At 37.3% G+C, this 12,553-nt stretch overlaps 2 protein-coding genes across 3 annotated transcripts; one reads left to right on the top strand and one right to left on the bottom strand.

Annotated features, from left to right (window-relative positions):
* Nucleotides 1–467: 467 nt before the first annotated feature.
* LOC111462653 (ankyrin repeat-containing protein ITN1-like) lies at nucleotides 468–3,094 on the top strand. Its single transcript, XM_023106324.1, has 2 exons — nucleotides 468–1,243; nucleotides 1,974–3,094. Exons 1-2 carry the CDS (start codon nucleotides 656–658, stop codon nucleotides 2,805–2,807), a joined length of 1,422 nt encoding a protein of 473 aa, XP_022962092.1. The 5' UTR covers nucleotides 468–655; the 3' UTR covers nucleotides 2,808–3,094.
* A 1,782-nt stretch (nucleotides 3,095–4,876) lies between these two features.
* LOC111462656 (PHD finger protein ALFIN-LIKE 4-like) lies at nucleotides 4,877–9,422 on the bottom strand. Of its 2 annotated transcripts, none has more exons than XM_023106327.1 (5): nucleotides 9,052–9,422; nucleotides 8,871–8,903; nucleotides 8,058–8,286; nucleotides 5,723–5,855; nucleotides 4,877–5,462 (listed from the first exon to the last, which is right to left on the bottom strand). In XM_023106327.1, exons 1-5 carry the CDS (start codon nucleotides 9,146–9,148, stop codon nucleotides 5,193–5,195), a joined length of 762 nt encoding a protein of 253 aa, XP_022962095.1. In that variant the 5' UTR covers nucleotides 9,149–9,422; the 3' UTR covers nucleotides 4,877–5,192. The 2 variants fall into 2 exon arrangements, with proteins under 2 accessions (XP_022962095.1, XP_022962096.1); XM_023106328.1 differs by having other exon boundaries at nucleotides 5,783–5,855; nucleotides 9,052–9,419.
* Between the last annotated feature and the right edge of the window lie 3,131 nt (nucleotides 9,423–12,553).

The raw sequence follows: 12,553 nt of genomic DNA, 5'->3' as shown, positions 1-12,553 counted from the left end.
TTGCAGCTTTAGTTAGGCTTTTTAAAACCGCTGGCCGCGAATGGGGTTTCAATGGACCTCCCAATCCATTCATTGGATCAGTATTCTTGCTAGCACAACACTTTGTGTCCACTCTTTTTCGGCGTTCATCTTTCTTGCTGGTATATCGCCGAGTGTCAGACTTTAATATCATTTATAATAGCCAAAGTCTACCGCTAATAAATATTGTCATTTTTTTTGCTTTCTATTTCAAGTTTGGTTCAGGATTTTTAAAACTTAGTCAGAGATTTCCACACCCTTCTGAAAAGATATTTCGTCCTCTCCCCCAACGGATATGGGGTCTCATATGTACGGTCTTTCTTCAACCGATGTGGCGGAGCCCATCTCCCCTACCTCTTCCAAGTTGAGCCTTTATAAGGATTAAAATATGGATTTGGTCATTAGATTGAAGGACTTAGGCATTGGCTTGAGTTTGGAATCAAGAGGTAAATTTGAACACTCAAACCCCATTTGTTTTTTATGAAACTATTCTTGGAACGAAACTTCAACGAATCCTCATCACTCTCTTCTGAGCTCCATCCATGGCTGCTCCGCTCCTTATATATATATACAGCCAAATATATACATATATATCTACAAGCAACTCATCGGAGAAGAAAAGAGATAAGCTTCATTAATGGCCGCAGACAATGGAAGTAAGAGGCTTTACGAAGCCGCCATTGAAGGCAACGTAACAACGTTGTTAGAGCTGCTCCGACAGGATCCTATGTTGCTGGCCAGAGTTAACCTCAACGACTTCAACGAGACGCCTCTACACGTGGCGGCTCTTCTTGGACACGTCAGATTTGCGGATGAGATTCTGAAGCGAAGGCCTCAGCTGGCTAAGGAGTTGGATTCCCGCCGTTTTTCCGCCCTCCACTTGGCCGCCGCCGAAGGGTTTGTGGAAATTGTGAAACTTCTGCTGCGAGTTGATGCTGATATGTGCTTTGTCTGCAACCAAGATGGCCGGAACGCTATCCACCTCGCCGCCGTTAGAGGCCGGCTTGATGTCTTGGCTGAGCTCGTCCGTGTCCGACCGGCTGCTGCTCGGATGGCGGTGGACGGCGGCGGAACGGTGTTGCATTTGTGTGTGAAGTATAACCAGGTGGAAGCGCTGAAGAAGCTGATTGAAACTGTGGCTGTGGATGATAGTCACTTTGTTAATGCTCAGGATGATTATGGCTTCACTATCCTCCATCTTGCCGTCTCCATGAAACAACTTCAGGTAATTAATTAGTATTTCTCGTCCTCGTCACCTATTTCATTCTCAATTTTCACAACCTATATTGTTATCTTTGGGTTTTCCCTCTCACGCTTACGTTTTTAAAATGCGTATGCTAGGAAGAAGTTTCCACACCCTTATAGAGAGTGTTTCCTTCTCCTCCACAACCGACATGATCCTCCTTTGAGACCCAGCTTCCTCTACCACTCGTTCCCTTCTTCAATCAATGTGGAACCCCCAATCCACCCTATTCGGGACCAACGTCCTTGTGTTCCATTTAATTATAATGTAAAAAATGTTTTTCACTCCCTCCTCCGTTCTCTTTCTAAATCTAAATAGGTAATCTTCCTTAAGTTTGAAATTAGTCCTGCCCGGGTAAAGTGTTTCCTTCTCCTCTCCAATCGATGTGAGGTCCCCTTCGAGTCCAGCGTCATCGCTGACACTCGTTCCCTTCTCCAATCGATGTGGGACCCCTCAATCCACCTCCTTCAAGCTCAGCGTCCTTGTGTCCCAATTATTTATCAGGTAAAAAAAATGTTTTCCACTCACTCCCCCATTTTCAGTCTAAATCTAAATGGAGAATCCCTATCCGTTCGAAACTGGTCCTGCTCATGAGTAACATGGACCTTTCTAGTCCCACGGATCAAATAGACATCTCTAACTATCTTTGTGGTCTCGAAAAATTACGAGCCGACACAAACTCAAACTAGTTTATCTGGTTCTGTAATTGCAGGCTGTGGAGTATCTAATCAACCATACAAGAATCAAAGTAAATGCCAAAACCTCAAATGGGTTAACAGCTCTGGACATTCTAACTCAAAGCCATAGAGATCTAAAGGACATGGACATCGCAGAGACTCTCACAGCTGCCAATGCCATCCGAACCACACCAAAGAAGCCGTCGTCGTTGTCGCGGTCGTCTTCTTCACCTTCTTCCTGTGTCAGCAAAACGGAAAAGACTCAATCTTGGAAATGGCTTCTCTCCGCCGTCTTCCACAACGGAGATTGGTGGTTCTTTAACCAGAAAAGCGAGTGGCTGAGGAAGCAAGATTCACTAATGGTGGTGGCATCACTAATAGCGACAATGGCTTTTCAAGCCGGAGTCAACCCTCCAGGTGGCATTTGGCAAGACGACAAAGCCTCAGGGAACCCATATCAGCCGGCCGGAACGTCGATATTCGCCGGAAAACACCTACGAACCTATAATAAGTTTCTGGTGTTTAACACAGTGGGATTCATGACTTCCCTAATTGCAATTCTGATGATAATCACTGGGTTGCCGGAGAAACGCATTTTCATGAGGGTTTTGATCGTTACGATGTGGATTGCAGTGAGCTCCATGGCTTATACTTATGGATACTCCATTAGGTTCTTCACTCCACGAGCACCAAAACTCTCAGGCTCCGGTACTCCGTCGGGAGCCGACTCCGTCATCTTTTTGATTGCCATTTTGGTGGCCATAGTGGCAACTTCTTCAATCGGTCTGTTCTTGATTGGGAAGCTTTTCTACGTTCATTCTCGACAGAATAAGTCTACTAAGCACCCAGTCCCATCCGAACAGATTTAATGGCTGCATCACCCAATTATAACTCTTTCAAGTTCTATACATTTTGGTTTCAAAATTGGCCGGAATGTTCTTGTTTCTAGTTTTTCGATTCTTGTTTGTAGTCTTATATGTATTTGGTAATTGCCCTTTTCTTCTTTTTTTGGATTCAGATACGTAAAAATAGTTTTCGAACAAATAGTACTCGTTTTCTTTGCAACCTTACATGTACCATCTGCTCTGGAGGATCGTTACTCTGTTGGGTATTAAATTTTTATCCATACATCGACATCTTGATTCATGTTTTCACATGTTCATAGCTTAACATTGTGATTCTTAGAAAGTCTAGTGCCCAACTTGTAAACGAGAAATTGTTGCATGTAGTTGATAATTTTAGATCATTCTACGGACAAAGAAAGAAATTTGGGAAGGATTGAATAATGACTTTATTGAGGTGGGTAGTGCATGAATGTATGGGATGTAGGTCAATTATTAGAGCCAAGTGGTTCATTTTTTAATTGGATGGTTTTGAAAATTGATTGGTCAAAGCAGTTTGGCATTCACCAAAATTAGGAATTAGGGGTCAAATTTGGACGCTCAAAGATGTTGCGTTTGATGGCTTTGTGGCTTCTTGGGATGGAAGCTGTTTCAAGTCAATGGTTTGTCGACTCGTTATAGGGATGAGATGAGCATCATCATGACAAGCACCTAAAGAAAAATATTAAACCCTAGAAATCAAATCTTAGAAGGAAAAGACAATGTTATAAGATATTTAAATTACGAAGATAAATAGCCATCATTTATGATTACCATCTACAATCAGGTTGACGACCAATAACTATGGATCGTTACCACTTCTGCAACGATCATCAATGTGGTTGTTGGTTACCAGTTTATGGTGCTAGTTGTTGGCCTCCGGTTGTTAATCCCAACCACTAGCCACTCATAGCAAGTTTTGAAACTTGAGCCCAATTGGTGATGATCGGTTACTAAGGGCTGGTGGCCAATCATAGAGATTAGTGAGAACTTTAGCAAACGAGATAAGGGATTGATGATTGACAATAATCGACGACCACTACCTATTACAGCAACTGATGGTCAGGATCGATACCAAGAACTAGTTATTGGATTTGACAACCAACAATGAACACCGTCGTCAAAGTGATCACTGATGATTATGATCCTCGATCTCAATTGATATGGTCACGAATCACTAGTGATTAGTAATTGGGTTTGGCAACCAAGGACCAGCAACCATCCTCAGTCTCGATCTTGATCGTTCGTCACTAATCCCATGCATTGGTCCCTAGCCGCTTGTTGCCAATCACGATTCTTAGCTAATCACCAATCACCAGTGCTGGTCACCAACCATAACCACCAATGATCGGGACTGATGATTAGCGATTGTGACCAAGGATCGAGATTAGCAACTAGTGGTTGGTGATCAAGGACCAAAACCAGCAACCAACGATCAACAACTAGGACCAATGACCCGCAACTATCCATCACTTTTGGTGACAAACTCCAATAAATACTTAAATTTAAGAACAACCCCAACAAAGTTTTGCATAAAAACACTTGAGAGAAAATATAATCAAACATAACAAAGTTGTTTGCAAAAGTAATTGTGAGTTAACAAAAACAAATATTCAATAAACAGCCTACTTTTATAAAAAACACTTTAGGTATGCTTTTCTCTGATTATTTTTACATTATTAAACAGCCTACTTCTAGAACAACTAAAGTTCTTCTTTCTAGTCAATTATAATGATTTCAAGTTAGAACAGAAGCCATCAATTATAAGATATCTGCGAGAGAATTGTTTAAAGAACACTCCAAACAACCTCACGTTTGGGTATCTAAAATATTGCCTAGTGGTAAGTGATTTAAATGGTTAATTGTAAGCAGCAAACTAGTCTACAAATACTTGAGTAGGATATGTTCAGCCTAATTCTTAATTCCAAGCCTCCTAATAGAGATAGGTATTGAGATGATAAATGAGAGAGTGACTAACCTTAACACATAGTGAACCCACGAAGCGAACGAAAACTCTCTCGTGACCCCAACGGCACGTACAATGGAGATAGGCATCCTGACAAGTATAAACTTTTGACAGTAACATATTATACCACATACAAAATACAAGTAGTTCATACAATACACAAACAGAAAGGAGTTTGTCCACAAATAACATAGAATGTAAATTTCCAACCTAACCACAGTCCTAATTTAAAGTTTAAACTAATCCTAATACACAATTAGTGGTCTACACTGAGATCCTAAGGGAAGCAACATTTGACTATCTCTTGGTTCATTTTCCTCTCTTTTTTTTTCCCTTTTTTTCCTTTGGTTTGGGGAGGGAGGGGAGGTTGTTGCAAATACCTACACCATGCGTGCCGTGTAAACACATCAGGGTCGGATTCGCTTGTTGCTGCAAGATGGACATTTATACTGCTTAATGTGCTCTGCCCTTGCCGGAGTGATCTTGACACACTTCCCATGGAACCATTTCTCACATATGTCACAGCAAATCCAGAACTCATCAGATGCATAATTCTCTCCGCAAGCTCCGCAAAGTGTTTCTCCATGTTCTTCTTCGTCTTCCTCTTCCAAGCCTTCCTCATCCTCGTCTTTCGATTGAACAGCTTTCGCACTTTTTATTTGAGGTTCGGAACTCCGCTGTATATTGCAAATATATGCCAAATAATATAATTAATAAGTTGCCTCCCACATGGATTGAAACACATACTAAGCAAAGAGAACCAGTAATCAAAGAATACTCTAGTATGATATGCAGGTCGACTGGTTTTCTACAGGCACCTCAGCCAAACCATTAGAGCAATTAAAAATCACCAGCAGTTTTGTGTCTCATTTTAAGCCGAATTGGCTAGTAAAAACTAAAAAACAGGAGAAAGCAGGATAAAAAAATTCTTTCAAACCTTTGGATTTGATTTAGATTTATTACTGCTATGATTTGAAACTGATGATTTATCCTTAACTTGTTTTTTGGCTGTCCCTGTCACCACTTCAAATATTGTTGGAAGATCATTTATCATATTAAATAGACGCTTCCTGCAACAAAAGCAACAGAAACTTGAATCCCCAGTCATGGAAACTTCATCAGGAACCAAACTATGACCAAGATAAAAATGAAAGAATACAAGAAAGTCAAGAGAAGACCAGCAACCCCGACCAACAAAATGACAGCCCAAAATGGAGCCAAAATGAAGACAACCATCTAACTCCAATACATTAAATTATCTTGGAAACTGATAGAACTTTAAATCCAAGTTAGGCGGCCATTATGATTTGAACACATTTCCTCACATTGATTATTTTTCACTGACACAAATGACTACGGCCAAACCATAGTTGATTAAAACCAAGCTTACATTGAAAAAATGAAAGAGTACAACAGTATCCATCTTACAAAGAATGTTGCAAGTCCTAAAAACGGTCAAGAGAGCAACTCCTTTGGAAAACCAAGCATGTATAGTAGGAAGATAAAGCCTATGACACCATGGCATGCCATAACACTGTGCAATCATTTTCTATAAAATGAGGACACGAGCATGCTTAATAAAATTTACAATTTTCAGAATGTAGGTTAAATGACAAGTTTAGTGCCTAAACTATCATGTTTGTGTCAATAAGCCTCTGAATTTTAAAAAAGAGTCTAATAGATCCCAAACTTTAAATTTTGAGTCTAATAGATTTCTGAACCTTTCAAATTATCTAATAGATCCTTGAACTTCTAATTTTGTGTCTAATTTATTACTAATATACTCAACACTTTTTAAAGTTAATAAATCTATTATATAGAAAATTGAACTCGTATCTAACAATGTCCAAACTGTCAATTTTGAGTCTAATAATTTCATAAATTTTTAGGTGTTTCAAATAGGTCAAGAACCTACAAACACAAACTTGAAAGTTTAAAAACCTTTTAGATACCCAAAAACTTATTAGACACAAAATTGAAAGTTTAGGAACTTATTAGTCACTTTTAATATTCATGGACTTATTAGACACCAACCTAAAGGTTAAAGGACTAAACTTATAACTTAAATTAAAATATATTTGAACATATCCTATATTTTAATGTTTTTATATAAAAAAAAATACATTGTATGGTCTTTTCATTTCGAAGATAATATAAATGTGATGAATTTTTTGTTTAAAAAGAGTCATGAAATGTACAATGTAGAAAGTTAATTTATTATAGATATTGCATTAAGGATGCAATGTCTTATAGCAAAAGAATCAAGAACCAACTAAACATGTTTCCAAATGACTCAACGTTGAATAGAAAAAGAGAAATAAAATCGACCATCATTAAATGCTTAAACACTTTAAAGAACGCATTGCGATCAAAATTTGTCCATATTTGCTTGTATGGTTGATTAGTTTCAAACAAAATGTTAGGCATCCAAACACTGAAATTATATGAAAACATCAAAGATATTGCAATATCTAAAGAAATTCAATATAGGTAATTCAAGATAGTTACACCCTCCCTCTTGAGATCTCTCCCTGGCCCTAATTCACTCGCCACAAAGTAATGCCTCATTCCCTCTATTTATAACCAAACTCCATACCCACCTCCCTATCTAATTACTAATATACCTATCCTAATAGAATTCCTAATAGAATAACAAATAAATAGCTTAACACTTAAAGGAAGTGCTCAAAATAATTGTCTCAAATATGTCCATCCAATGTGTTCAACAAGCGTTCATGTGTGTCATGTGTTAGACAAGTAACCAACGCATGTCCAATATATTCAACAAGTGTGAAACACATATTGAGCAATCACAAATGTATTTGGGCTTCCTTGTATAAAACATATAATATGAAAAAAAATTATAGTTTGAAATAAAACCTTATAAGAAAGAGATTGGCTAATACCAATTCAATCTAAAACAATAACCAAAATATAACACCCCACAAAAAAATCCCATTATAGAACTTTAGATCATGAAAAGCATGTATGGGGTTGCAAAACCTATCATCATCATGAAAAGAAATAAGAAATTCAAGGGCAGAGAAAAACAGTTTCCCAAGAGCACGTGAAATGAAAAAAAGTTGGACAAAATATTAAATTAAGAACTGCTCAAAGACAATAAAAGACAGAGAGAGAGAGAGAGAGAGAGAGAGAGAGAGAGAGAGTTGAAGCTCATGCCCAGCCCTTCGCTACAACCTACGACCAGTTTAAAATATACTATGCATGAATCATTAACATAGAATAACGAAGGCAGATCAGTGAACACATACCTATCTGTCTTATCAAATCCAAACCTAGCTCCAAAATAAAATGCCACAGAAAGCAGCCAAACATCACTATGCACTGCAACCAAGGATAGCCAATCCTTTTCTTGCATCCCGTCTCTAGCAAAGTTTATACCCAGTGCAGGTTCTGGAAGCTCTGGAGGCACCTCTTCCGCAGGTAAATTGACTTCCCACTGCTCACTAGGAAATCCGTAAAGGCAGAGATTTTCTTTCTCTGGCAAATGTGAAGTTTAAGAAAATTTGGGTTATGATTCGATGTACCAAACAATTCCTTATTTGGGTTATAATTCAAGAAAAAAAAAAGTGTTAAAAGTAGTATGTTTAGTTCTTTCTTAACTGTTATAGATTATGTATCAAACGATTTTTTACACGCTGAAATTAGAATATCTGAACAGTATAAGCCTACACATTTTAAAATTATACGACAAGATTACTACAGATTTCATCCTTTAAGGCCAGATAATTAAATCCTTGCATTACCATATAAAACATGTGCTCTGTTTTACGTTATAAAGTATGAAGGCTTCACACACATGCACTGCTTACAGACAAGGCGGTGAAATAAAAGGACAAAAGAAACACGGAAATTAATGACAAACTGGCTTAGGAAAATAAGCCGCGGAAACCTCTCAACTAAACCAGACATCAAAATCGATAAATTTTATTAGCTATTTATATTTGCAGTCATCGAAATTTAGTTCCTAGTAGACACCACTTTTCCTACGCATTACTTCTAGCATCCTCTCCGACAATGCATACTAATATTCAAAAACGTAAAAAAGCAGCGAAAAATCAAACCAGGATCACATTGCTGGTAGAACTCTTCAACATCTGCAACCAAAAGAGCAGAAATAGTAAAAATCTGACGAAATTAACGGAAAAACAAAAATTATTATAACACGAAGCAGAATGAAGCAGAGAAAACCAAAAGGACAACAGGTGAAAACAATTTAAAAGGGAGAATGAAATAAAAGTTCACCAGTAGTTAGAGCCTTAATCAAACCAGCTCTACGGCCCTTGAAATCCCTAAACACCTCTTCCACGGTACGTGGATTGTACGGAGCACCCCCGTCCATAGCCTACCAACTCTTACCTTGAGAAACTAGAACTTGAAGCTCCAGAAGTGCGATAAAGAGAGCAGAGAAGTGTGTAGATAAGGATAAGAATTGAGAAAGAGAAAAGAAGAAAATGAATTACAGATCGAGAGGCATGGCGAGGAAGAAGAGAGAAGGGAAAGCAAAAGGAGGGAAAAAACAGCCAAATATTTGACCTCTGAGCGACGACACACAGTGGAAGGAAGAGAGAGAAAGAGAAATGAACGCGGACTTGAACCGGAGGAGAAAGGTAAAATTAAATGAAATGGATAAAAAGAGGGAAAGTCCGGAACGGAGGATTTTGGGCCGGGAAACAGAAATAAAAAAAGGGGGAAATGGAGCCCTTAAAACTAACCACGCGGTAAAACCTGATTGGACAACATGGATTAGGGGAGGTCCCGCAAAATTTAATCCGGAGATGAATTCTGTGAGTCAAAGCTGAGGTGGCAGCTGGTCCCCACCCCATTTGCTTTTTCTTTTTCTTTTTCTTTTTTTAAATTGGGCCACGTCCTCCCAATAATTTTTTCTCAATAAAATACTTTTGATAAAACAGTGATATTTGATAATGATCCGAAGAAATTTTTAATCTGCCATTTAATAATCATTTATTAAAAAAATATATACTTTTGACTAATAATTTTAATATTCATTTGAAAAATGTAAAAATCACATTAAGTAAAAAAAATTAATTAATTTTTTAAAACATAAAATTCTTACCAAATGAGACCAAGTTAATTAGTAATTTTTTACTTTACTTTATTTTGCCTAAAATTTTACTGCAGTTATTTATCTCTAATTTTTTTTACTCTAGTTTTTATATCTTTAATTTTGGTTAGCGATAATTAACTATTTGTGCTTAATAAAAAAAATATATTAAAAATATTTAATTTGATGATTTATATGTAAATATTGACCTTATAAATTATTTTAACCTTTTAAATTACATAACCAACGATTTTAATATTTTATATAGTCGCATTAAAATAAATATTACATCATCATTTAAATATTTGATATACTTCATCTATTATTATATTATTATATGCGTGTTAAATTAAATTTTAAATTTAGTTAGTCCTAAATTTACAAAATTACAAGTTTAGATGGGCCGTTAAGCCCATTGGAAACTTATTGGGCTGGGCTAAAAGCCATAGCATTGCTTTACCCTCTTCTAAATCCTTGTGGGCTCGGCTACTTTGGAGCCCAAAAGTGAAGCATTTTGAACTACGGATTTTTAAATATTTATAATACATAAATTATTTATTTGTATTTACAACTTTTAAATTTTCTCATATTTAAAATTTTTAAAATCTTTGTGCAAATCTCCCATCATTGTTATCAAATTTAATCCAAATATATTAGATTAATGATTTGTAAATATGACGTGTCTATTTTGTCAATATTATAATAGAGGTAAATTTTAAATATTAAATTTGAGATTTCAAAATACAATGTGTGTATTAGTTTAATTTTTTAAATTAAAAAATAAACGAGAAAAATGTCAAATTACAAGTCTATAAACTTTAAAAAATAAATTTTAAATTTAATGTCTTTCAAGGTTAAAAATGTTTAAATTTTATGTCAAAAAATTAATTTTTTAATTTTTTGTTTAATAAAATTTTAATTTATTTCAGCTTCTTTTTTTTTTTTTAATTTACAGATTTATTAGACATATGAGATTTGTCTAATAATTTTATAATTAATAATAGAGGCATATATATAATTTAATTTTATGTAAAATAATTAAATTATTGATTAAGAATGAAACACAACAATAGTATTTAAATTAATTTTTTATTAAATTAAATTGGCATCAATTTAAGCGGAAAAAAAACCGCCCCGACAAATTATAAGATAACTATGGCAGGTGAGTTGATATGAGATGGGTGATTGGGTAATGGGCGCAACCGACTCCGACATCTCCACTACAAAGACGGCGACATGAAAACGACGCTGTTTTTGTAACTGTCATCCCTTTTGCTTTCTCAGGGCGAAATTAAACCCCCTGAACCCATTCCTTACACATACATACATGCACACCAACTGTTCGATGAAATGTGTAGCCGACTTGAAGTGAAGAAAACGACCGAACCCATAGGCCACGCCCACATTAATGAGTGATGGGTCGGCTTAATTAACCAAAAATCAAGATATACGTTTTGTTAACAATGAGAAAGAAGGAACGAAAGCGATTGATGTAAATGAAGGGGGGGTGAGTGTGCTGCTGATGCTGCTGATGCTGCTCCCTAATGGCATGGTGTGGAAGGAAAATAGAGGTAGGGAAGGGGCACGTGAAGGAGACAGAGACGTGAAGACAAGGCAATGGGGTGAGCCACATGTTGCAGCACGTGGAGGCAAGGCTCTGTGAGGCGCCATGGGAGTGAAGGGTTTTAAAGTGGATGCGAAAAGACAGAAACGTATTTGGGGGAGTGGGGGTGGGGGGCCCGTGGCGGAGCCTCAAACACCACGCCAGCGCCAACGCCAGCGCCAACGCCAGCGCCAATGCCAATGCCAATGCCAATGCCAATGATTTAAAGATGACTTGGTTTGTGGAGGAAGGCTTCTTTTTTCTTCTTTGTGTTTGTTGTTTGTGATCAGAGGTTTCAAATCCCGATGTGGAAGGCGGTTGGGTCTCCATTGGGATCTGAATTTGGCGATTGGCCCACCGCTTTTGCAGAGGATTTTGGGTCATTTTTAATAGGCCAATCGGGCTCGTTTTTTCTTGAATCTGAATTGTGGTAAAACCCAAGCATCTGCTGCTCATCCGATGCTTTAAGGTGGTTCAGAAAAAAAGGGCCAATTTCAAATTGTTTATGCTAAAAAATGACCACAATAAATAAAGATATATATATATATATATATATATATATACACATATACGGAGAGCGTTTGAGATACCAAATTGGTTGAAGAGGAACTAATTCGGTGGCCCCCAAGGAAGTGAATGGTGAGATCTGAGTGAATTGTAAGATCTCTTGTAGATTGGAAGGGAGAACGAAACATTGTGTGAAAAGCTCTCCCTATGTGAGACTAACGGATACACATAACGAGCCAAAGTGGACAATATCTCCTAGTTGTGAGCTTGAGTTGTTACGACACCGGGCGGCATGTTAACGAGGACGCTAGGCCCCCGAAAGTGGTGAATTGTGAGATCCCATATTGATTGGAGAGGGAACAAACTTGCTAGTCCCAAGGAAGGGATGTATTGTGCCTAAGGAGTGGGTGAATTGTGCAATCTCACAAACATTTAAGGGGTAGAAATCTTCCCTTAGAAGACTCAATTTAAATTTGTGAGACTATGTAACGGACCATTGCGAGCAATATCTATTAGCAGTGGGCTTGGGCTATTACGACACTAGACGACATGCTAGTGAGAACGCTAGGCTT

Source organism: Cucurbita moschata, unplaced genomic scaffold (assembly GCF_002738365.1).
Source record: "Cucurbita moschata cultivar Rifu unplaced genomic scaffold, Cmos_1.0 Cmo_Scf00027, whole genome shotgun sequence".
Classification (NCBI taxonomy): Eukaryota; Viridiplantae; Streptophyta; class Magnoliopsida; order Cucurbitales; family Cucurbitaceae; genus Cucurbita; species Cucurbita moschata.
The sequence above is the reverse complement of the archived record's forward strand: the minus strand, read 5'-3'. Positions and strand labels throughout refer to the sequence as shown.

Bases quoted from the DNA above. Each gene is read 5' to 3' on its own strand.
- LOC111462656 (XM_023106327.1), bottom strand. From the start codon at position 9,148: ATGGACGGGGGTGCTCCGTACAATCCACGTACCGTGGAAGAGGTGTTT. The intron at 8,287-8,870 runs GTTTGATTTTTC...CACATTTGCCAG, and splicing joins CTACCAGCAATGTGATCCTG to AGAAAGAAAATCTCTGCCTT. The intron at 5,463-5,722 runs GTTTGAAAGAAT...TGCAATATACAG, and splicing joins AATCTAAATCAAATCCAAAG to CGGAGTTCCGAACCTCAAAT.
- LOC111462653 (XM_023106324.1), top strand. From the start codon at position 656: ATGGCCGCAGACAATGGAAGTAAGAGGCTTTACGAAGCCGCCATTGAA. The intron at 1,244-1,973 runs GTAATTAATTAG...CTGTAATTGCAG, and splicing joins TCTCCATGAAACAACTTCAG to GCTGTGGAGTATCTAATCAA.